Source organism: Saccopteryx leptura, chromosome 7 (assembly GCF_036850995.1).
Source record: "Saccopteryx leptura isolate mSacLep1 chromosome 7, mSacLep1_pri_phased_curated, whole genome shotgun sequence".
Classification (NCBI taxonomy): domain Eukaryota; kingdom Metazoa; phylum Chordata; class Mammalia; order Chiroptera; family Emballonuridae; genus Saccopteryx; species Saccopteryx leptura.
The window spans coordinates 54,519,916-54,545,219 of record NC_089509.1 but is presented as its reverse complement, the minus strand read 5'-3'; the positions used below and the strand labels follow the sequence as shown (position 1 = coordinate 54,545,219).

Below are 25,304 nucleotides of genomic sequence, written 5' to 3'. Positions count from 1 at the left end.
TCCTGGCCGCCTTTCATGCTGACTGCAGTTCCCCAAATCCACCATCCTCCTCAGGAAATTTCCACTCCCCAGAGAGCCTTTGGCAACCCCACTCTCTATTTCTATGTGACCAATGTTATCATCCCTAAAAATTCAAGAGAGTCACCTTCTCCAGAAAACCCTTCTGCCTCCTCCCTCCCCATCTCAATCTTCCCTAGGATTATTTCAAAGACAATAAACTTAAGCTTCTTCTAATTAAATTCAGTCCTCTCGTCCCTAGAGGTTTGATCCAGTTCTTAATCCAAATAATTGATTCATTCAGTAGACATTTATTGAGGTCTTACAAAACACCAGGTGTTGTGCTGAGCTGTGGGGATGAAAATATGAAGAAGAAAGTCCCAGCAGTCAAGGCATTGAACAGTTTAATAGCCAAGCGCGAAGCAGGAGTGAAAACAGCACGTCTCCAAGCGCCCTAGCAGAGAATGACTCAAAGTGCAGTTAGGGTGCCAAGGAGAAAGCAGCGAAACTGAATCCCAGTTCCTCACGAACTGTGCAGGGCAACAGGAAACAGAAAGAGGCCGTGCTGCGTAATGAGACACACTGGACCTCTCCGTGTTTGTCTGAGTGTGAGGACACGCAATGCTCTGGAGCCTTCCTAGCTCTGTGTGGGAGAAATGACACAAGCCCCCAGAATTGGACACATTCGGGTACACATTCTTACTCTGTTGCTTACTAGCTTGTGACACTGGGTTATTACTCCATCTCTCTTTGCTTCAGTTTCTTCATGGATAAGAAGGGCTTCATGTTAACAGTTAACATATTACAGAGGGTGGCTGTAAGGATTAACTATAAATGTCCCATGACAGTATCCAAATAAAACCAGTAAATAGCTACCTCAGTAAATATCTCTTTTCCCTCCCTGCTCATGGTCTAACTTACATAAAAGCATTAGGTGCCCAACACATCTACAAGAAAACCTATTGTTATATAATCATATGTAAGATGAAAATATGTGATGTCATTACATCTGTCGCTAAATAGCAGATATCAGAACCTTGAAGAGTTAAGTGAAATGGCCAAGATTTGCACACTATCATTCATGCTAATTCTGTAGCTAACCTTGACCTGTATGCTATGGTGCTCCATTGCCTCACTCACATGTCCTCTGCAGAACAGTACCATTCACTTCTACAAGCTGAGCTCTAAGAGCAGGATCCTGCCTCCCCTCAGCTGGCAACTGCTAGGAGATGATATTCAGGCAAAATGAGAAATCCTGTGCAAACTTAGTCATTTTTCTAAAATACAGTAATTCTCTCAAATCAGGACAACCCAATGGACACAGTCAGCAGCTCAACTTGCATTTAAAATGAAAGTAACAGGCCTTGATTGCTTTTCAATTTCCTATCTTGTTATGAATTTAGATTTGGGGATGCCTACAAATAAACCTGAAAGATCTGCCTCCCCAGTAGACAGTGGGAATCTGCTCAGATCTTCCCAAAGGGTAAATGTCTGGGCCTCCTACTGCTTTGTCCAATGCCTGCCCTCCACTGCCACCTCCTTATACACAAACATATCTGCCCCTCAAATTACTAGGTGCTATATCCCAACGTTAGGAGTCACGTGCATTATACCAACTTTAAAGACAATCTACAGTCAAATTAGTAATAACTGAAGATTCTTTTAAGCCTCTTGTCTGCCCCTTTCCAAGGGACGTGGTTGCCATGAGCTAATCACAGAAGAGCAACTAGTGAGGAGGAAGCAGAAGGCACCTGCCCCTCTAACTGTAGGGTGGGGGGTGGAGTAAAGAAAAGAACAAAAAGAGAGGACAAACCACTCCAGGTTCCTAAGAGGAAGCGACAAAGTGCTTCCTTCTCAACCATCTAAAATTAGTTCTCCTGATGGCACATTAAGATACAACACCCAGAAAAGCCCACAGCTGGGGCAATGAGTTAAGGGCCTAGGAAGAGCCACGTTACTTAGGTATCACCGGCTGTAGCTCCCTAGCCAAGGCACTGACACCTTTACTAGTAAAAAGAATCAAATTGCCCTTATGAGTTCCACAAGGTCAGAAATTATTGCTTATTCAACTCTGCAGCCCCCAGGCATGGAGAGATGTACTCTATACGTAACCCTCTCATTTAATCCCCAACATAACCTTTAAGTAGGAGTCATTTCTCCTTCATAGAAGAGGCACCTGGGACCTAGCAAAGTTAAATTACTCACTAAGGGTAACATAAACCAGAAACATTGGTCCCATCCTCAAATTTGTTCAAGACCAATTGCCTCCTTAGCCCCTTCACTTGCATGTAGGAGGCAACCAATAAATATCACATTGAACAGCAAGCGCTTACAGCAAGAAGCCATGCTGACCTGCCGACAGTTGATCAGATCATCCTGGCTCTAGCAGAGATGGCTTTATTTACTAAAGGCTTTGTTACCGTCCCCTTCCTGATACAGGCAAGCTGTGTCCTCCTCAGAATCACCTGGGCAAAATTTAAATCTCTGTGGTTCAAAGACATTCACTGTTTGTTCTGACATTTCTCATGTGGTGCTTCAAAGACCTGGCTTCCCGAGGCACAGTGGGCACCTCTCCCCGCTGAAGTAGGACACCTTTTCTCATTCACTCCTGCCACGGCACTGCACAGCAGTGAGCCAAAGGCTCTGGTGCTCTGGACTTGGGCAGGTTTCACATCATTTTCTTCTGTGTTAAGTAAAGCCCAAAAGTGGACAGCCCTGTGAACTCAGACTGATTCTGTCTCCTCAGGGTTCCCCAGAATGAAAGAGCTTCATCCTAAATGAGAACCCTTCTCCTCGCATCATCTCCTTGGGCTCTCTCCTCCCAAAATGACCAACATCAGAGCTGCCTGCGGTAGGCAGTGTGCCTATGGCTCTGAGGGGGCCACCACCAGAGCACAGTTTAGACACAATACTAACCATTGGTGCTGCTGCTTGTTACACCACCTTGACTAACAACAGATAATGTGAGGATGTTGACAGTAGCCAATGTTCACTACCTGTCCCAGCTATTTATGTTAACTCATTTAGTCTTCACAATGACCCTAGGAGGCAGGCATTCTCTGCCCATTTGACAAAGAAAGAAATTGAAGCTTAGAGTGGCCAAACATCTGTCCCAAATATCCCACAGATTTTTATTAGAGAGAAGATTTGAACTCAGACTACCTCACTCCAGAGCCCACCCCCTTCACCACAGCCCTGTTCCATGAGTCTTGCCACAGGTCTTGTTGTGAAACCATGAATGTCTTCCAATGTTCTGTGAGTATAACATGAATTTCATAATTGCTTATGTGTGATTTCATCTGCCATAAAGTAGGTAAATGAAGAAAACTATGCTAAGTTAACCTGAGCAGTACAGAAATACACAAAACACACACACGCACTCACACACACAATGCTCACATATCTCCAAGCTACCTCCATTCACACATATTATGAGACACATATTATGAGACACATATTATGTGACACCCATGTGGTGTCACAACTTTCTCTCCAATTCTGGGTCATCTTCTCTCTTCTGCTTCACCGAAACTTATGAGCTGTAACCCTTTCAACACTATTATAGACTAAATTGTGCCTTCCAATGTTCACAGGTTGAAGTCGTAAACTAATACAATGAGATTGTATTTGAAAATAGGGCCTTTAAGGAGGCAATTAAAATTAAATGAGGTTCTGAGTTTGGAGTCTTAGTCCAATATAACTGGTGTCCTTATAAAGAGAAAGGATATCAAGGGTGAGTGTGCACAGAGGAAAGAACAAGTGAGCACAAAAATGGCCAACAAGAAAGGTCTCAGAAGAAACCAGTCTTATAACACATTAATCTTGGACTTCCAGCCTCCAGAACTATGAGAAATAAATGTCTGCTGTTTAAGCCCCCTAGCCTGTGGTACTTGTTACGGTGCTCCAGCAGACTATTACACCAACACTAACTTACAAGCAAACGTCAGATCTTTTTCAAGGTATTAATGACAGTCTATTTTTTAACATTTGTACAAGTACAAAACCATGCTGCTGTTTTAACTAGGTTCCTAACTCTTTTAAAAAAATTTTTTAATTTTATTTTTTTATTTTTTTTGTATTTTTCTGAAGCTGGAAACGGGGAGAGACAGTCAGACAGACTCCCGCATGCGCCCGACCGGGATCCACCCGGCACGCCCACCAGGGGCGAAGCTCTGCCCACCAGGGGGCAACGCTCTGCCCCTCCGGGGCGTCGCCCCACCGTGACCAGAGCCACTCTAGCACCTGAGGCAGAGGCCAAGGAGCCATCCCCAGCGCCCAGGCCATCCTTGCTCCAATGGAGCCTCGGCTGCGGGAGGGGAAGAGAGAGACAGAGAGGAAAGGGGGGGGGGGTGGAGAAGCAAATGGGCGCCTCTCCTATGTGCCCTGGCCGGGAATCGAACCTGGGTCCCCCACACGCCAGGCCGACACTCTACCGCTGAGCCAACCGGCCAGGGCCAAATTTTTTTAATTTTAAAGAGATCTCTTTTTTAATTTTAAAGAGGGGGGGAGGCAGGGGAGATAGAGAAAGAGAGAGAAGCATCAACTCATTGTTCCACTCAGTTGTTCCCTTGGTTCCTAACCCTTTTTTTCATATCACTGATGAAGTTTTTGAGTGTTGCGTCCCAACTCATTTTTCTCATAAGCCATGCGTTGTCTGGCTTTACTGTGCAATTTTGTGTGGTGTGGCAATTTTTAGGAATGCATACATCATTTTATAGTACAACTGACTGTACTGCCACTCAGGAAGTAGTAACTTATGGATAAATCTCAAGAAGGGCAGACACCAAACTCAGATACACAGCATGTATGTGGATTTGTGTGGGTGCTTATGTAGACTATAAGCCTGTATAAGTAGCAAAAGGTAAATATTAATTTCTGCATGGTAGGCTTTGGAGGGCTTTTCTCCAAATTTTACAAATATTATGTGTACTTTTATCCATTTCCTATAACCAAAGCTGATTATAATAATTTTCATGAGTTTTGTTCTAACTCAGAAATAACTAACTTTTCAAATAGATTAAACAACAAAGAAAAATAATGTATAGATTCAAAATATGACAGACAAGTATTAAATAAAAATATCAAGCCTTCACAAATTCAGTTACTCCTCATTATACTCTGTCCTTTTCGTCATTATCCAACTCCATGTTGAGTAAAATTCTTGGAAAAACATATCTACAGAGACTTATGAAACTGAGGATTTAAAGAAAACTGACTAACAATAGAGTATTCAGCCAGTTTCACCAAAGTATGATATTTTTAGCAAAAATATGTTTTCCTTACTTAGCCAGTACACAAGAATTAGAGGCCTAGCCATATGCCGTCAAAGGAAGTGAGAGGTTTGATCTGATTGGAAAGCCGAGTCCACTTGCTACAGAGGGAAGGTCTGGAGTAAAAAGAGGGGGAAGGTTTCAAAAGCTTACTCAGGGCAAAAGGATGGCCTAAGTCAGGTTCATCGATTTTCAGAATGTCTGCAGTGAAAGTGGCACTAAGAATATCAGTAACTTCAGAGAGGGCTTGACTGAGCTAACGGAAACTGCACAGCATTAAGGCACCGTGTCCCAGGAATATGAGAGATAGGGCGTACCGATTACAGAACCGCCCTAATGCTTCTACTACATGCCAACACTGAGCAATGGACTCTGGTGCCTGGTGCTGTTAAGACCACCCTCTCTTTCTTGAACTCTCAAACAACTGTTAATAGTACTATAATCCTAAAGCACTTAGCGAACTAGAGCTTGCCAGCCAAATCCAGCAGGCTATCTGATTTTGTACAGCCCATGAGTTAAGAATAGTTTGAAAATTTTCAAATAGTTGGAAAAAAATGTCTTTAAGAATAATGCTTCATGACACTTGAAAATGATGAATTCAAACTTCAGCACCATAAATAAAGTTTTATTGGAAGCCAGCCATGCACATTTGCATTGTCTAGGGCTGTTTTTGTGCCACAACAGCCGGTTGTCACTGTGACAAGGTTCGTGTGGCCTAAAATATCTACTTTCTGGCCATTTACAGGAAAAGTTTGCTGACCCCTGCTCCAAAGTTAAAACTGACCTGAATACAACCCACTGATTTACAACCATTTAAAATAGACAAGAATAGTCTTGAAAAACAAGACATTCATTGTCTCAACCAAATCTGAACAATAACGAGGCCAGTAACTATGTCCTGTGGGTGATAGCAATTATTTATCAATCTAGGAATAGTTTTGTATTAATGAAAAATAATCACCATCTTCACAACAGCAATAAAACAAATCAGCCCTACACTATTCAAGAACTGAGAGGCTGTCCTCCAATTTTATGATTAATTTTTTCCAGACTCATGATCAGCAGCATCACCATATTGCTGACAATGTATCCCAGTACTGAAAAAAAGTCAGATGCCATTTTTCTAAAGGATAATACTTTCTTATCCTCCTGTTCTAAAATAGCATCCATCTTCAGGAGAATGTTGATAGTGAACTTTGTAAATGATACTCATGTCATGATATGATGGAGAAAATCATCAAAACCAAATTTTCTTTTTGGCAAATTCTGTCCATCACTAGAGTATGGAATACATGGAAGATTCTAAAACAGTTTACAACTATTCAGTTGGTTTTTCTGCAAACAGGTGGCTGAGTAATAAAAACCTGTTGAATACATATTCACCACACAATTTCCTCAGATCAAACAGTCATCTGCAACTTGCTTCCTGTACAACACCGATCCTTTTTCACCCCTCAGTTAGTAGGCTCTACTTTCTTTACTGAGGTCACAAGACAGCACTGTGCGTTTGCCCAAGGAAAACAGGAACTAAATAAACATAGGGACTGAGTTGGTGGCAGGAAGGCAACTGGTTAAGCCACTCATTTCTCATTGCTGGCTTAACCTAAGTTCAATGAAATCACAAATTAAGAAGGTCACAGGGCAGGGGTCAGGAACCTTTTTGGCTGAGAGAGCCATGAACGCCACATATTTTAAAATGTAATTCCATGAGAGCCATACAATGACCTGTGTACGTTACGCATTATCCAATAAAAATTTGGTGTTGTCTCAGAGGACAGCTGTGATTGGCTCCAGCCACTAGCAACCATGAACATGAACGGTAGGAAATGAATGGATTGTAATACATGAGAATGTTTTATATTTTTAACATTGTTATTTTTTTTATTAAAGATTTGCCTGTGAGCCAGATGCAGCCATCAAAAGAGCCACATCTGGCTCACGAGCCGTAGGTTCCCAACCCCTGTCACAGGGCTTCTTTGCAGAAATGAAGTCATACTTTCATAAGGTTCCCAGATTTTGGTCATCATGCTACTACGGACCCACAGCATTCACCTACAGCAGCACTGGGAGATCATTTTAATCAGCATCAACTCTAAAGTGGAATTCCTAAAAAAAAGACAATCTTGGGTTCTCATCTTATAAGCAAGGCTCCATACGAAGCAAACTTCAAATAAATTACTATTACTCTGTGAAGTGTGACTACTCTGTCTCCTGTATTTTCAGGTTATCATATGGTAGATTTATCTGTCCAGTCAATTGCAGACTGCTTAAATAAAAGCTATATATAATGTTTATTCCCAGATATGTGCTATTAAAGTTCCTGCACAGTATTCAGAAATAATGAGCATAGGTAGGGCATGAGTGAGAGGAAAGCTATTTATTTTGAAAACTTATCTCTGCCCCTTTCTGTGTCATCCTGCAGACATTTTTATTACAGATATTTATTTTTATGTTATCCAGATACAACTGTTGGAGGAGGAAGGCAAAGCTTCAGCAACCTTAAAAGTATACCCCCTCCCCCCCGTTAAATGCCTCCCATTCAGAACCAGTTTCTCCTAAAATGTCTCACAAGACATCTCATTTTCACAAATACTACACTCCCTCATGAAAAGCTCTATTTCTGTTTCCAATAAAGAATGAAATGCTTCTGGAAGAAATAGTCCTCAAAATGGACACAGCTATAAATGACTGACATCAGCTTGAAGAAAAAAATATCATGTCCGTGTTTCAACACATTACTTGCTCAACAACTTCTACTCAGTCCTTCTGCATTAAATGGGTGTGCCCCAAATTAGACGCGCCAGCAGATGGTTATAAGCACTGTTTGGCATGCATCTTGGTGCATTCTATACCGCTGAAAGATGAAGTACAATTCCCCGGAAGGGATTCTATATTTTCTAAAATGGTAACTTACATAACAGAAAAACTAGACCGTCTTTATACTGGGGCCCTAGATCTATAAGCTCCAACTTTGTGTTGTCTAGCTCTTGTCATATTTTTGAACAGCAGTCATCACTTCTCAGAGATTAGTGTTTCTTAACCTGGGATGTGTGTCATCAATGTTCAGGGCATTTCTTCCAAGATACGGAGGTCCAGACCCCTACTTACTCAAACATGCCGGGGGTGGGGGTGGGGCCTGGGCATCCATAGTTTGGAAAGCTTACCAGATGATTATGGCGTGCATCCTTGATTAAGAACAGCTTTCCCAGATCACTTTTTAAATCAATGAGCAAATGATTGTGCCATACATGTGTGCATACACTGACCAATATAATTTTGCTTTATTCTTCATGGTGTTTTCTACATGCACTCCTTTGCCATCTCGTTCTATGCCCCTGATTTCTACATCGGAAATTGGCTTGGAGCTTTCCATAGTTCAGTAACTTTCCCAGGTGAAATTTAGGCTAAGGCAGCGTATGTTAGACACTTTTCATTCTGAGGGGCAGGATGCCAACTTAGATCAGCAAATCCTTACAAAACCATGTCATCTTAACATACAAACTTGAAAAATATTTGTTCAGCAGAGTCTATATGTTGTGGTCAAGGCTGAGAAGAATGCAAGGAAAACAAGATGTCATTCTCGTGCCCTCAAGGAGCACATATGATATAATTAGGGTGAAAATATATAGATACACTAAGAACAGATAAAGGACCACATAAGAAAACATGTGACTCAATGTTAAGTTACCAGCACTTACAATAAGGACTCTAAGAGTCCAGAAGAAGCAGAACTCAACCCAGACCCCAACAGCCATGCCATATATCTGAGAGGGCCTGGGGTTTGAAGAATGGATATGGGATAAACGGGCAGGGCAGAGGAACGTGGGTGTGCCAGGTCAGGAACACAGCACAGATCAAGGCAGGAATGAACAGCATATAGACAGTGAAAAGATAGCCCTACAGAAGGAAGAAGTCATTTGGGTGACTGATACCAAACAGATAAAGGCCAGACTCTAGCTAACAGGCTAAGGTGCCTAGTATTAATCCTATAGTAGTAGAAAATTCATTAAAGTTTTAAAGCAGCAGACCATGGAGATAAAAGTATTTTAGGAAAATGTAAAAATTTTTTGTAGCAAATGAAATACCTATAATTATGAGATAAATAATGAGAACCATTACGACTGGGGCCATAGCAGTGGCTTTACAAAAAACTCATGAGGCCCTGGCTGATGGCTCAGTGGACAGAGTGCTGGCCTACCATATGGATGTCTAGGTTCAATTCCCAGTCAGGGCACACAGGAGAAGCAACCACCTGCTTCTCTCTCCATTCCTCTTCCCCTTCTCTCCCTCTTCCCCTCCTGCAGCCAGTGGCTCAATAGGTTCATGCGTGGCCCTGGGTGCTGAGGATAGGTTGATTGGTCCAAGCATGACAGACTCAGGTGCTAAAAATAGCTCAGTACACGAGCATCGGTCCAAGATGGGGTTGCCAGGTAGATCCTGGCCAGGGCACATGTGAAAGTCCTCACTGTCTCCCTCTGGAAAGAAGGAAGGATAGAAGATGGGAGGGTAGGAAGGAGGGAGGGAGAGAGGAAGGGAGGGAAAGATAGAGGCAGAGAGGGAAGGAGGAAGGCAGGGGGGAAGGAAGGGGGAAAGAAGGAGGGAGGGAGAAAAGAAGGAAGGAAGGGAGGAAGGAGGTTAGGGAAGGAGGGAGGGAAGGAAAGAAGGAAGGAAGGAAGGAAGGAAGGAAGGAAGGAAGGAAGGAAGGAAGGAAGGAAGGAAGGAAGGAAGGAGAGCGGGAAGGAAGGAAGGGAGGGAGGGAGGGAGGGAGGGAGGGAGGGAGGGAGGAAGGAAGGAAGGAAGGAAGGAAGGAAGGAAGGAAGGAAGGAAGGAAGGGAGGGAGGGAGGGAGGGAGGAAGGGAGGAAGGGAGGGAGGAACTCATGAACCTTAGGGGCCTGTTGGTTTGCTTCCAGCCAGTAACAGAATGAAGACATACAAACAATACAAGAAAATGAGAAATAAAGAGTAAAAGCAAATCAGAGTTGTCAGTTGGAGATACCTCAGAAGAAACATCTGCACTGGACACATGGCTTTGGAAGAAGTTGACGAGAGGAAAGAACTCTACGCAGCGGGTGGAAGGTAGAATGAGGGAAATAATAGGCTGAAGACTGAATGTGGAGAAGTGGCCCATTAAAGACCATACAGAAAATACAGAATAAATGATGCAAACAAAAGCCCTCAGAAAGGCAGGAGCATCTAGTGGCAACCAGGAGAGCAAGGACAAAGAGTTTCAAAACAAAGTTCTCCACAAAGTTTTCTGCAACAGAGAGGTGAAGGCCACACTGGTAATGACTCAGCTCTAGTCCTAGCAACCCCTATGTGTACTCTAATCCACAACTGATCTTTATCCATTCATCTTTAGTTACTGGCTGTGCATACAAATCATTCAGCGCACGTATCTGGTTATTTTTTAGTACCTGTCACTTACTCTCACATATTCAGATATTACATCTCATCTAACACTATTACAATAAGCTTCCTGAGGAAAAAAATACCATAATTTATACCTTTTATGCACCCCCTCACCCCTCACCCCAATCGTGCCTTCACATTGCCAAACCTCTAACTATCATTTAGAAATATTTTTAACTAATTGTAACTGTGACCATCCTGGTGATGCAGATAAAGACCAACTGAATTCAAGGAGAAGACGTTCAGCTTTGCCATTCAAAGTGTGGGACATGGACCAGCAGCATGGCCTGGGCACTTGTTAGAAACGTAATCTCGGCTGCCGTCATAGAACAACTAGATCAGAATCTGCACTTTAGGAAGATCCAGGTGACTGATTCCTATGCACACTGGTATAGACTCGGGAGAGTATAAAAAGGGTTAGCGGAGTTACCAAGGAAGTTAACTAGAGTGGAAGCAGCTGGCACATGAGTTTCAGTAGGTGGACACAGCTGAGACCCCACTGGAGCCCTGCTCAGACCCGCGGCTCAAAGGCCGAGCCCAGGCCCTTGGTGTATGTGGCAGGACCAGGGCAGGAAGCAATCCCAACTTCTGAGCAGTAGCCCAGATACATAAATCCTTCCTCCATAAACTGCCACTAACTTCAATTATAGGAAGGGCTTTGCAGATTGTATCTCTTCGGTTGTTTTTCTACATTTTATAAATATTCTGACCTCCTGAAGACCCTGTTTATGCTCTTCAAACTTATCCAGTCCTAAGATTTATAATATCATTCTGCCGCTCACTCATTCTCCTATAAGATAAGGTTTCCCTCTAAACTCTAGATTGCAACTGCTAAAATACTTTTTAGACATAACTGAAAGCTAAACCTGAAAATGTAACTTTAACCACAAACAGAAAGAGCCTGCAACAGAGGGAGCTACAACCAGGGGTCAGGAAAAAGTTCTCAAAGGAAAGAACCATTAGACAAAAGCACAGTCCTATCCCAGAGGATGAAAACCAAACAGAGCAACGAGGCAGAATCTCCCCTTTCTGGGGCATGTGCTCGAGGCTCCCACATTCCTTTCTCTAACTTTCCCACAGATAAGTGTATGGAGTTTCACTACTTCAAAATATCACTGTGCTAGAAGAGTTCTCTGTGGGTCTTTTATTATTTTTAACAGCTTCACTGATGTATAATTTACACATCATCAAGTTCACATTTATGAAGTAGAAGAGACTTTCATTCCATCCCCCCCATCTTCAAGCAATGCTTCATTAAACTCACCCAGGTGGAATACAGCCATTTCTTAAATCTCCAGGAATACAGGCCATCAGCAAGGCCTTCCAATAATACATCCTAGTATCTCAGCTTTTCTCAGTGGGAAGAACATCATGACAATGTCCGCTCTACTAAAATTCAGACTATAAACGTAATGACTTTTAGTGCTATATTTCAAAGGCGGCTGATTGAACATAGCATTGTCAGCCCTGTAATATGCCTACTTTGTAGGAACTCCATGCAGAAACCAACTTCATTTACTGCATCCAAGGTGGAAATCACAAATTTGTACTAAGTATTTCCCCAGTTTTTCATGGACTATTTTCTCACCAGGTAGCATGCTTTTTTTTTCTTTTTCTTTTTTGTATTTTTCCGAAGTTAGAAGCGGGGAGGTAGTCAGACTCCCATATGCGCCCGACCGAGATCCACCTGGCATGCCCACCAGGGGGCAAGCTCTGCCCATCTGGGCCACTGCTCCGTTGTAGCCAGAGCCATTCTAGCACCTGAGGTGGAGGCCATGGAGCAGTCCTCAGTGCCCAGGGCCAACTTTGCTCCAATGGAGCCTTGGCTGTGGGAGGGGAAGAGAGAGACAGAGAGGAAGGAGAGGGGGAGGGGTGGAGAAGCAGATGAGCACTTCTCCTGTGTGCCCTGGCCGGGAATCAAACTCAGGACTTCCACACGCTGGGCTGATGCTCTACCACTGAGCCAACTGGCCAGGGCCCCAGGTGGCATGCTTTTTAAGGGCTGTTGAAGCCTGTACCGAGTTTTATTTTTTCACCTCAGGGATGGTATGAGTTATGACACAGATTTTTCTTTCAAAAAAATAAAGTAGCAACTTACATGCTCTCACAGAACCTCTTCATTGTGCTTGGTTTCTCCTGGTTGCGTCTTTGTCGAAACCAGCGTTGAATGCTGCGAACATCCCAGTCCAGCTGCTTGGAGAGGCCCTCCAATCTCTTTTCATCGGGATGCTATGAAACAAGGTACCAGGAAAATCTTTTCATCATCACCATAAACAGATCTGCCCTTGTCTACAGTTGAGGTCTTTTTGTTTTATTTTTCTACATTTACTATCTGCTACTGAGATTTCTACATTTACTACTGGGGATGTAGGCCTTCTATAAGCAGCATGAATGTAAATAACTACTCGGGACAAGAAGAGTTATTCATTATGAAACAGCACTGAAAAACATACATCTTGCTCTAATGCTTGCAGTACTCATGAATAAAGATTCAGTGGGACAGCCAAGCCTTCAAGGAACGGAGTTTCAAGACAAGGTTCATCAACAAAGTTTTCTGCTACAGGGAGGTAAAGGCCACCATAGATAAATCTGCAAAGAGGCATCATTTCAATATTTTACATTCTCAGAGGGGACAAAAGCTATACCCAAGTATCATCTATCAGGACAACAAATATCTTGGAATAATCCCCAAATACCTGACCTTAGCCTAAGGTACCAATTCCACTAGAAAATATGTTTTCTCTTTCTTTTCTTTCTCTTCTCTCCTCTGTTCTTCACACTTTCTCCTTCTATTCCTTTTCCTGGTCATTCCTCTTGTCCAGATCCCCATCAGACCTCTGTGTACTACTTGAAGACAAGAGCTTGAAGAAGTGAAAAGAGATGCCGCTTATGTTTGCCTCGTGATGCCAACTGTTCTCTCTGACACACAGTTCGGTAACATTGGGAGATGACAGACATAGGTTCAATTCTTCAAGGAACTACCCGAGCCTCGGTTTCCTCACCTCTTAAAAAAAATAAAGGTGGGTTATTTATCCACCTAAATGGGATGGTGGTGAAGGCCAAATATAAAAAATGTATGTAAAATTCAGCAAATGTTAGCTCTCCCCTTTCCTTTTCTTCCCCTCCCTTCAATATCTTAAACTGTACCCTGCCAACAATTATGTGAGGGGGATCTGCTACACAACACAGCTAAACTAAGTTAGCTCTGCTCTTTGTTTATTCTACCTTTGCTTCCACATTGATATGTCAGTGATCAGAGAAAATAACCAAAAATGAGGGAAGGCAGGCTGACCAGCTTTCAGCTTTCAAGTCATAAGGACAAAAGTTCACATAACATCTCAATCAATCCAAGGTGTCAAGACACACAGGAAACACAGCCAGAGGCCTGAGTGTTATGACTGAGGTTATAAAATGTGCTGAGCTTGTGTCTGTAAAAGTTATTTGCCTCAACTTTCAGTAAGGCGTGTACTTTGAAGTGTTTTTATTAGTAGTCATGACACCATATACAGTACACTCTCATGTCTCTCTTAAAGACTATGGGAGAGAGAAAATGTACAGCCCACAATATACTTTGGATATACCTTTTTCCTAGAGGAATTCAGTTTTCATTTCAATTTATTTTCTAAGTTCACTGCCTAGGTAAAACATGGTTCACAAATTAAAAATTGCCCAACGTTTCACTTTCCTACTTTATTCCTACTCAGTTCCTACTCTCCCCTTCTTACCAAGTAACCAGTTATCAAATAACTGGTTTTATGCAAATACAAGCAAATTTGAATATGGATTCTTATATTCCCCTTTCTCGCATAAATGGCTGCATACTGTATACATCATTCTGGACTTTGGGTTTTTCACTTTACAACGTGTCTTAGAATATTTCCGTCATCAATATATAAAAAACACCCTCCTTCTTTTGTAGCATTGTAAAAACATGCCATAATTTACTTAGCCACTCCCCCAGGAGTGGGCATTAGGTAGCTTCCAAACTTCCGCTACTATAATCAATGCTGCAATAAAGAATCTTGCCACCGGTCATTTTATAAGGACCATTTTATATGCAGGTATAAATTCTTGGAAGTGAATGTTGGAGATCAAGGGTCTATATCTGCAAGGTATAATATTCAGATAATGAAATACATATTCTTTCCTCAGTGGTCTAAGAATTGACTTGATTAGGAAAGTGAAGCTGTTAGAATATGGCGGGAGAATCCCAAAAAGAAATCTAGACATATACACACATACATATATACTGGGGTGAGCAAAAGTAGGTTCACAGTTTTGAGTATACAAAAGAGTTTATTCTCATATTATTACTTATTATTGTATTATTTATTTGTCTTATTGTTATTATTTTGTAATGAAGGCTGGTAATTTAAGCCCTTGCAAGATTGTCCTTCAGTGCACTTTGCCATTGTGACATTGTTTTGAGTTAACAAAGCTGTTTTAATCATCATAACCTGCGTATCCTTGTCCACATGAACAAGTGAAACCTACTTTTGCCAACCTCGTGTATATCCCGGACCCAAACCATTGTCCAGGGCAAGATGTTAGATGATCACTCAGATGCACACACATGTTCCCGCTCTCCCAGTCCTGCTACTTCCCTGCTGGTCAACCTATCACTTCCTTGTATCCCAAATGACAGTGGAGAACTATAAAAAATGCAAGGAAAAACAGTTACAACCTTTGCTGCGTTTCTATTTAAAACACGAGGCATCTGCTTTAACTATGTAAAAACTTCCGAGAGAATCACTTTGAAAACTAAGAGAACATGATCACTAAAAGTAGCTACAAATGCTCTCCAGAGCAGTTAACCTGGCTGCAAAATCCTTCTACTATCTTTATAGAAGAAAGTTCTCCAGAAACCGTAATAAGCACAAGGCAAGGGAAATGAAATGTCCACTGCAGGATTTCTAAAGGGAGGCATAACATTTAGGTAGAAACCTCACTTTATAATACATTTAGAGCAGTTCACAGGGAAATAAAAATATGCTGTAATCACATTAAGAAGTCAACCTGATAACTTCTTATACAACTGCATTTTTTAGGAGTAAAATGGCACTCCCAGGCAGTAAATTGATATGGTAAGTGAAAATATAAGTTTTTTCTTAATATTTTCTTCCCTTAAAAAACGTAGAATGGGCCATGGCCAGTTAGCTCAGTCGATTGCAGTGTTTTTTAACTGCCCATCCGCAGTCTGGTACCATTCTGCCAGAAATTTTGTGCCAGTCTATGAAAGAGTTAACCACTCCGATGTTGTATGAAGATTACAGAATATACAAGTATTGGGTCCACAGACCAGGGATTGAAAAACCCTGAGTTAGAGCGTTGTCCTGAAACACCAAGGTTGCGGGTTCAGTCCCCGGTCAGGGCACATATAGGAAGTAACCAATGAATGCACAACTAAGTGGAACAACAAATGAATGCTTCTCTCTCTCTCTCTCTCTCTCTCTCTCTCTCTCTCTCTCCCTCCCTCCTTCCCTCCCTTCCTTCTTCCCCTCCTCTCTCTGTCTCTCTAAAAGCAATCAAGAAAGAAAAAACAGCCTGACCAGATAGTGGCACAGTGGATAGAGCGTCGGACTGGGATGCGGAAGACCCAGGTTTGAGACCTCGAGGTCACCAGCTTGAGCGCGGGCTCATCTGGTTTGAGCAAAAGCCCACCAGCATGAACCCAAGGTCGCTGGCTCCAGCAAGGGGTTACTCGGTCTGCTGAAGGCCCGCGGTCAAGGCACATATGAGAAAGCAATCAATCAACAACTAAGGTGTTGCAACGCGCAATAAAAAACTAATGATTGATGCTTCTCATCTCTCTCCGTTCCTCTCTGTCCCTGTCTATCCCTCTCTCTGACACACTCTCTCTGTAAAAAATAAATTAAAAAAAAAAAAAAGGAAAAAAAAAACAAAACCATAAGGTATGTGCCCCTTCAGGTTAAAACTTGGCAATCTAAAACTACCAAAAGAGCTTTCCTTAAAATTCCATTCATTCTTCTCTTCTACCTAGCAGAGATGTAAAAAAAACAACTGGTGCTTCTTGTACTTTTCCAGGAAAAGCACCATATTTAAAAGGATAGAGGGGAAAAACCTAGAGAATCCTGGCAGAAACAAAGATCATAAAATAAACAAAAATGTTTGAATACTTTTATTAATAGTATTAAGACAAAAGACAATACAAATGGTTAGCAAGACAGATACCAAAAAAGAAATAAAAATTTGCTTAACATTGTCAAATCAAATCTTAAAAGCCTGAGTAATTTCCCCAGAAGAATGAAAGAGGGAACCATGTGTTACACAAATACACAAATTAACCATTTATTATACAAACACATGATACTTCTCACAGAACGATATGTTTCTGTTTTTTTCTACTTTTTGTCTGGGCAGTAAGAAGAGAGATATGTAAGAGTAAGAATAGGATGTTTGGATGCTGTGATTTGCTTCAGATTGAGGGTTTCTGACTCCTGTCCTCCTCCTCCCCTCTTGGTACTGAGGGAGAGAGCAGCTGGGCAGCTGGCGAGGGGGTGGGGCCGCACTCCTTCCTGCCCAGCTCTTCTCCCTTCCCTGCTCTCCTCTTCCTACTTCTAGTTTGGATCTTAACTCTCACCAGAGAAACTGTCTCTTCTCCTATTTTCTCCACAGTGGGTCTAAAACTGGTATCTTGATCCTTGTTCTCTCTCCCTTCATATTGCAACTCTTCTCGCCTTCGGTTATTCCTTTAGTTTGATACTTGCTCATGTATTAATACTACAACTGCTAGAACACAGGAATGATGCCATGAGCAAACACACTTTGTTCACACACACACATTAATTACCTTCCTCAGCTCGACTCAGTCACCTCCACAGGGTCCCATCCAGCCATCATACATACTGTACCATGAGATTAAAAGAGGTAAAGAGACTAATCCCATCTAATTTACACTGTTCTTCACAGACAAGCTTCTGAGCTCAGCGTGAGAGGAAACAAACAGGCTCCAAACATGCCCGCATTTATTCAGCATCTACACATTTTGGTCCAGTCACAATGCCTGCGTGTGTTCTGAGATCAGCACACTTCCCAGCATGAAGCTAGGCAAAAGTTAGTTCTCAAGCCCAGGAGAGAAGGGACTGAATGACATCAGGTTGAGAACTGTGGTCATAACAATTCACATCCTGGAGAAAAAGAATCATACCTTTGTAATTGCAGTGAAGACCTTTTCCAGAATGGCATTTGGCTGGGCAACCTGTGGTCCACTGGCCTGAATGTTGAGGGCTATCGCACATGGTTTGGCTATAAACCTAAAAACAAAAATTTTTTTTTAAGTCAGAAGTTAGTCTTTCTATAGCTGTTCTTAATGTCACCAGTTATACATTAATCAATCTGTCCCAAAAATAGCATTTTATAGGTGGTGCATATTGCCAACTTTCATATGTTGGTAACTATAAAGCAGATTTAACTATTTTTCTTTTCTTTACTGCCCCAGCAGTAAGAGTAAGACAAACAAACAAATAATCCTTCTAAAATATTTATACCTCTTGATCCTCAAGTTCTAACGATACTGAACAGATAGAAAGACTATGAAACAACAAATATTAATATACCTAAAATAAACCATGATTTTGGAATGACAAAATTTATAGCCTTCTTACTAATATCTGACTAGCAACAGTCATGTTATATTTTTAGTACAAAATATTAGTGTTTACTAAGCATCTGATTACACATGCAAAGAGTGTGCTTTTGATCATCCCAGTCATAAAGTTGACCATTTGTGTGTGTATAATCAGTGTTCTATAGTCAGCCCCAGTTCTTTACGACTTCTTAAAATTTTTTGCTTTGTGGTTATTTGCTTCCTCATAAGGAGTAATGAAGGGTGTCAAACAGCAGGATGTCCCAGACAAGTTGAAAAGTCTGAAATGATTACGAGCATCAGCTGTACTGTTTTTGTCCTAAGCAAATGACTGTCAAGAATGGGAAAACAGCCTCAGTTCTGGCCATGCTTGATGTAAGTGAGATATTGAAGGGGTGCAGGCAGACGGGGTGGGCCCCAAAGGTATGATGAGGTGCGTCTCAACCTTTTTTAAAAAGAAAACTTACATCTTTAAGAGTTTTTCTGTACTAAATGTTTAAGAAATAAGGCTCTGTAAAAGTTCCTTTTCAGTAGTGGCATTTAACATCTTCCACTAATACAAAATAATACAATAATATGCTATGAAAGTATCACCAAGATTAATTTAACATTGGCCAAAGGCAACATTAAATACATAAAACAGATCATAAGTAACTTTTAGATGAAGCATTTTTTAAACAATAGTTGATGAGATTATAGAACAGCAAACAAAAGAGAAATTTAAGAGAGTCAAGAAATTCACTCAAAAGGCCCTGGCTAGGTGGCTCCAGAGATAAAGCATCATCCCAGCACATTGAGGTTGCAGGTTCGGTCCCTGGTCAGAGCACATATGAGAGGAAATCAATGAGTGTACAACTAAATGGAACTAAGTGGAACAACAAGTTGATGCTTATTCTCTCTCTAATCAATAACTTTTTAAATTATTTTTAAAAATTCACTCAACAGACTCTCTTCAAAAGCAACGTCCTCACCTTTGCTATTATCTTCCAACAAATTTTAAAAAGCACTCAAAAAGGTTCTTTTAGTATCTACTACATAATACCATGGTTTACACCTCTCCTATGTCTTTTTAAGCTTCAAACTACTTTATTTTATTGATTGATTGATTTAAGTGAGAAGAAGGGAAATAGTGAGACAGACTCCCATATGTGCCGATCGGGATCCACCTGGCAACCCAAGTCTGGGGCCAATGCTCAAATCAACCGAGCTACTTTTCGTGCTCTGAGCTGATGCTTGGACCAACCGAGCTATCCTCAGTGCCTGAGGCTAATGCTTGAGTCAATCAAGCCACTGGCTACAAGAGGGGCAGAGAGAGAGAAAGGAGAGAGTGGGGAAGAGAAACAGATAGTCATTTCTCATGTGTTCCCTGGCTGGTGATCATACCAGGACATCCACATGCCAAGTCAATGCTCTATCCACTGAGCTAACCAGCCAGGGCCCAAACCACTTTTTAAAAACTCCTCTAAATTTTGAGAACTAATGCAACAGTATTTTGAAGGAAGCATATCCCTTGACAACCAAACATTATATCTTGATAATCAAAATAAATAGGTTTTTCAAGCAATGTCCAAAGGCTCAGTGAAAATTATATATGCTACTATTGGGCTGTGGAGCTCAAGCTGCAGAAATTAATCTCTCTATGCCTTAATATCCTTATAAGTAAAATGTTATAATAATTAAATAATATGTATATAAGTTGTATGTGTATACAAACATGGGTTTAAACATCATGTCACACAGTCTGTATAAAGTCAGTGACATTAGTCGTGTGCCTGTTTTCGTTCATAGTATTTACCCACTCTGGCTTTTCTGGGCCTAGTAGCCCACTCAGCTTCAGCGATGCTATGCTGAACCATGTGCATCCAACAAGTTCCAAAAGTACCAAGCAAAAAGAAGAGACTAAGACGAGAAACTGAAAAAGACAAGGGGATCATGGGTCTCAGTTTGCCCTCACAGTCTGGTTGTCCTTGTATCATTTTGGGGGGGTTTCTTTTTTTTGAGAGAGAGAGAGAAGAAAGTGGGGGAGGAGAGGGAGAGGGAAAGGGAGAGAAGAAAAGAAAGAGAGAAATAAAGAAGCATCAACACACTGTTCCATTTAGTTGTGCACCCATCGACTACTTCCCATACATGCCCTGACTGGAGCTCAAATCAGCAACCTGTGAGTCAACCTGGCAACCTCGAAATTGAACTGGCAGCCTTGGGATGGAGCCAGCAACCCGGGATGGAACCGGCAACCCCAGTTTCAAGCTGACAACCCCAGGATCGAGCCAGCAGCCTTCAGTGCTCCTGGACAACACTCTATCCACCATAGCACCAGCCAGGGCTCCTTGCATCTTGCATTATTATCAATGGCACCACCTTTACTGGCAAAAGCATCCATGTTGGATATATTGCCACAATAATTTTTTGACAGTGTCTTCACTTTGATAATAAATTGTAGTGACAATTATCATCATCAAGCTACAGGTCTAGTGTGGCTGAGTCCACACCAGCAATACCATCAGAGTCCTTGCTCATCTATACCTGGCCTCTCAGGACCCAAAAGTTTCCAGCTCCCCTATCCATCTTGCTGGCCCTGTAGGGTGTATGCCCACCCTTAGCACAGGATAGTTGCTATAAACATGTGTGTCCATCATCCATGTGTGTGTGGCCTCCATGAAGTCAGAAATGGCCTTAGCAAAAGTCCCCCTCTCCGGAGCCTAGTACCAGACTCATTTCATCCTCCCTCGGTCAAATGAGGCAAGATTATCATCACCCCCACTTTGCAGAGGGGGTCAGAGATATAGTAGCCTCTGGCTCCAGGGGAGAGGAAGCGGAGGATGACATATTTCTTTCCCAAGAAGAACAACAGAACAACATTATCATCAACTCTCCATCTTGATTTAGTGGCCAGGCTGAGTCCCAAAATCTGAGGATTAAGGTGTTGGAGGTATGGTATGAGGAACTACAAATTTGACAGAATTTAACTCAATTTAAAGATTGAAGCATTTTATAATGTAAGTGATTCATGGTGGAAATGCACAATAAATCAAACCAAATGAAACATTTAAAGGAAGCTACTATACTATCAAATATTTTTATGTCCATGCCTGGCATACTGTGGGCACTCAACAAAAACTTGATGGATGAATGAATGACCAAATCAGCTAATTCAATGGTAAGGTACCTTTTCTATTTTTTTCTATAAAGGCTGCACATTTTAACACCATTAAATATCCACATCTACTCAGGGTCCTCATTTGGGACTAGAAGCCCTTTCTAAATCTCCGTTGTCCCTCTGAAGTCAAGACTGCCCCAGCGACAAACACTTGCACGGGCTCCACCAACTTCTCACCAGGCATTTCCTTTCCAACTTATGTAGCTCAGAGAGCCAAATACTGAATTTCCAAGATTTAAAATTTTCATAAGATAAGCAGAAAATGTTCATTTAAAATCCCATATGAGAGGAAAAGAAAGACATAACTTTTATTTTCCTAATAGTAACCCTGATTATATGAAAATACAGACATTTTTTTTGTGTTTATTCTCCAAAGAATTTGAGACTCACTGCTTGCTTTTTTTCTTCTCCAAGAGTATATTAACCACCAAATAATAACCATGACATAACTACCCATAGTCATGGTCCATTAAAGAAAAGCTGGATCCTCCACCTTAATGCTGACTCTGACAGAAGTTCAGAAGAGCTGTCTTTCATTAGGGTTGTCTTAAAATAGAGAGAAAGAGAAAGTAATGGATGGTGGGATAGAGTATGTACAAATATAATAGTTGAAAGGAAATATGTATTTTCAAGCTTTGAAGATTACTTCTAGCTGGAAACGTTCACCTAATTGCTTTTTTTATCAAAGGCGGCAACACCACCTTCAAAAGATCAAGCATCTATAAAGTACTTTCATATAGTATAACATGCTATTTGAAAATAAATACAAAGATGCAAGTTTTGAAAAATATTAGTCTCAATTTAAAAGCAGAGAAAAACCTAAAACATTCCTACTTTTAAATTCTATGTAACAACATACATTTCTATTTTTAGACATGAATTGGACATCTCTGTACAGAGTGTTGAGGTAAGAAATATAAACTAAATTTCAAAGAAGTTACAGGATCTGCCCAAGGTCTTAAAGCTTAAAGTAAATATCTTAGATAAGATTGAGACCCAGTCAACTCTAACACAGTCTAGTCACAAAAAAACAATATTTTCCCTTTCCCTAAAATAATAAAAGATGATTAAAGAGGCATTGTTAAAGTATTTGTGATATGGCCATACACTTTTACTCAGTATTCCCACTTTTATGAATTTATCTAAGGAAATCTGTCAAAGAAAAAAGCCATAAATGTAAAGGTTTTCATGCACCATTATTTCTAATAGGGAAAAATGGTAAATAGCTTAATAATTCACTAACAAATGACTCTCTGAGCACATATCATCTATCAGCCCAGCTCTCAGTGTTGGGGATGCAGCAGTAAATACAACCCCTGCTTTTATGAAGCTGGCATTCCAGTAGGGAGAGATAAAAATAAAGTTCTGTTTCATTTTTATTTTATTTTTTTTCCATGGTGTCTGGATTAAAAAGCTGTGGTACATATACACAATGGAATACTACACGGCCATGAAAAAGTAGAAAATCGTACCTTTTGTGATGGCATGGATGGACCTGGAGATTATTATGCTAAGTGAAATAAGCCAGGCAGAGAAAGACACATATCTTATTTTCACTTACATGTGGAATCTAATGAACAAAGTGAACTGAGGAACGGAATAGAGGCAGAGCGGGGTCACAGGGAGCAGAGGGTCAACTGTCAGAGGGAAGGGGAATCAGAGGATGGGATCAGAGAAGGTGAAGGGAATAGTGAAATTATATATACATAACACAGAGATACAGATAACAGGACAGCAAATCCCAGAAGGAAAAGTGGAGGGAGTTAGGGGGAAGGGGGAAAAAGGAGTGTAATGGAGAACAAGAAGGTAGGGGGTGAGGGAGTTATATTGAGTGGGACACTTGAATCCATGTTAACATAATAAATTAAAATTAATAAAAAAATAAATAAAGCAGTGTTAGGCTAGAGGGTAGTATGCTAAAATAAGCTAGACAGAGAAGGACAAATATCATGTAATGTCACTTTTATATGGACCTAAAAAACAAAATAAATGAAGAACCAAAACAGAAACAGACTTATAAATACAGAGAACAGACTGATGGTGCCAGGTGGAGGGGAGTGGGGAGCTGGGTGAAAAAGGAAAAGGGATTAAGAAGCATCAGTTGGCAGTTACAAAATAGTCACAGGGATATAGAGTCCCACACAGGGAATACAGTTAATAATATTGTAATGACTGTGTGGAGTGCCGGATGGGGACCAGAATTATCAAGGGATCATTCCGGAAGTTATATAAATGTCTAACCACTGTGCATACACCTGAAACTAATATAATATTGAATAACAACTGTAATTGAAAAAAAAGTTTTAACTAAAAATAAAATAAAGTGGTGTACATTATGCCAGATAATGAAAAGTACTGTAGAGAAAAATTAAGCCTACTAAGAAGTATGGGGTTGTAGTTTTTAATATTTAATAGACTGTTCAGGAAAGGCCACTGAGGAAGTGAGAAGACTCCTGAAGGACGTAAGGAAATAAACAAGAGAGAAAAATGGGGAAAGAACCTTCTGGAAGAAATAGCAGCCACGGGCAAAGGCCGTGAGGAAGGAGTATGACTGAGACATGGAAGGCACATGCAGAGGCTAATAAGCCTAGAGCAGAGCTAATAAGAGCGAGAGAAGAAAGCAGGGTCCAGATGGCAGGCAGCCGCCTCATCGTGCCTCGGGGGCTATTTGAGGACTTGGGTTGCTCTCCTGAGTGAGGCAGGAAGCCACTGCAGGACTCTAAGAAGATAACTTAAGTGACTGATTCTATTCTTTTATTTATTTATTTATTTATTTATTTTTATTATAATTTTATTTTTTTTAATGGGGCAACATCAATAAATCAGGTTACATATATTCAAAGGTCAACAAGTCCAGGTTATCTTGTCTTTCAATTATGTTGCATACCCATCACCCAAAGTCAGATTGTCCTCTGTCACCTTCTATCTAGTTTTCTTTGTGCCCCTCCCCCTCCCCCTTTCCCTCTCCCTTTCCCCCCTCCCCCCATAACCACCACACTCTTATCAATGTCTCTTAGTTTCATTTTTATGTCCCACCTACATATGGAATAATGCAGTTCCTGGTTTTTTCTGATTTACTTATTTCACTTCGTATAATGTTATCAAGATCCCACCATTTTGCTGTAAATGTTCCAATGTCATCATTTCTTATGGCTGAGTAGTATTCCATAGTGTATATGTGCCACATCTGACTGATTCTATTCTAACAGAATCACAGAGGATGGGAACCAACTGAAGGAGAGCAAGGATGGGAGCAGCGAGGCCAACGGAGAGGTTGCTCCCGTTACCCCGTCAAGAGATGACGGGGGCTCAGTGGGAGTGGTGGCAAAAAAGATGGTGAAAAGTGATCAAATTATCAAACTATTGTGAGCTGGACCCATGGAATTCACTGGATTGAACGGGGGATGAGGGAGGAATAAAGGATGACAACAGGTTTTCGGCCAGAGCTCCTGAAAGGACAGAGTCAGGTTTGGGAGTGCTAAGTGCAAGGTTAGGCTTATTTAGGCTGTGAGGCTTGTACAAGGAGAGGTCAAGGGGGCAACTGGACAAAGTAAGAAGGAGTTTAGGAGAGGTTTGGACTAGATACACAGATGGCCAATAATCCACAAGATGGATGAAATCACCTGGACAGTGAGTGTGAATAAATAAGAGAAGATGCAAAAAATAAACCCTAGGGTGATTCCAATTTTTAATGCTTAGAGTATAAAAACTCCCATGAAATATTATATAGCTCTTAACAAGGATATTTACTTGAACTATAGGGTGGAGCAAAAGTAGGCTGACAGTTGTTCATATGGAAGATAACACAATAATAAATAATAATACAAGAATAAACTCTGTTTTGCATACTTACAACTGTAAACC

General features: G+C 41.1%; 1 protein-coding gene across 2 annotated transcripts in view; it reads right to left on the bottom strand.

Moving 5' to 3' along the window:
* The window catches only part of CERS6 (ceramide synthase 6), a 347,509-nt gene that overhangs the window by 230,647 nt on the left and 91,558 nt on the right, over nucleotides 1-25,304 (bottom strand). For both annotated transcript variants that reach the window (XM_066346008.1, XM_066346009.1), the window contains exons 2-3: nucleotides 17,846-17,951; nucleotides 12,776-12,906 (exon numbers count right to left, since the gene is read on the bottom strand). In XM_066346008.1, coding sequence (XP_066202105.1) covers nucleotides 12,776-12,906; nucleotides 17,846-17,951 — 237 coding nt within the window. The remainder of the gene's footprint in view (nucleotides 1-12,775; nucleotides 12,907-17,845; nucleotides 17,952-25,304) is intronic.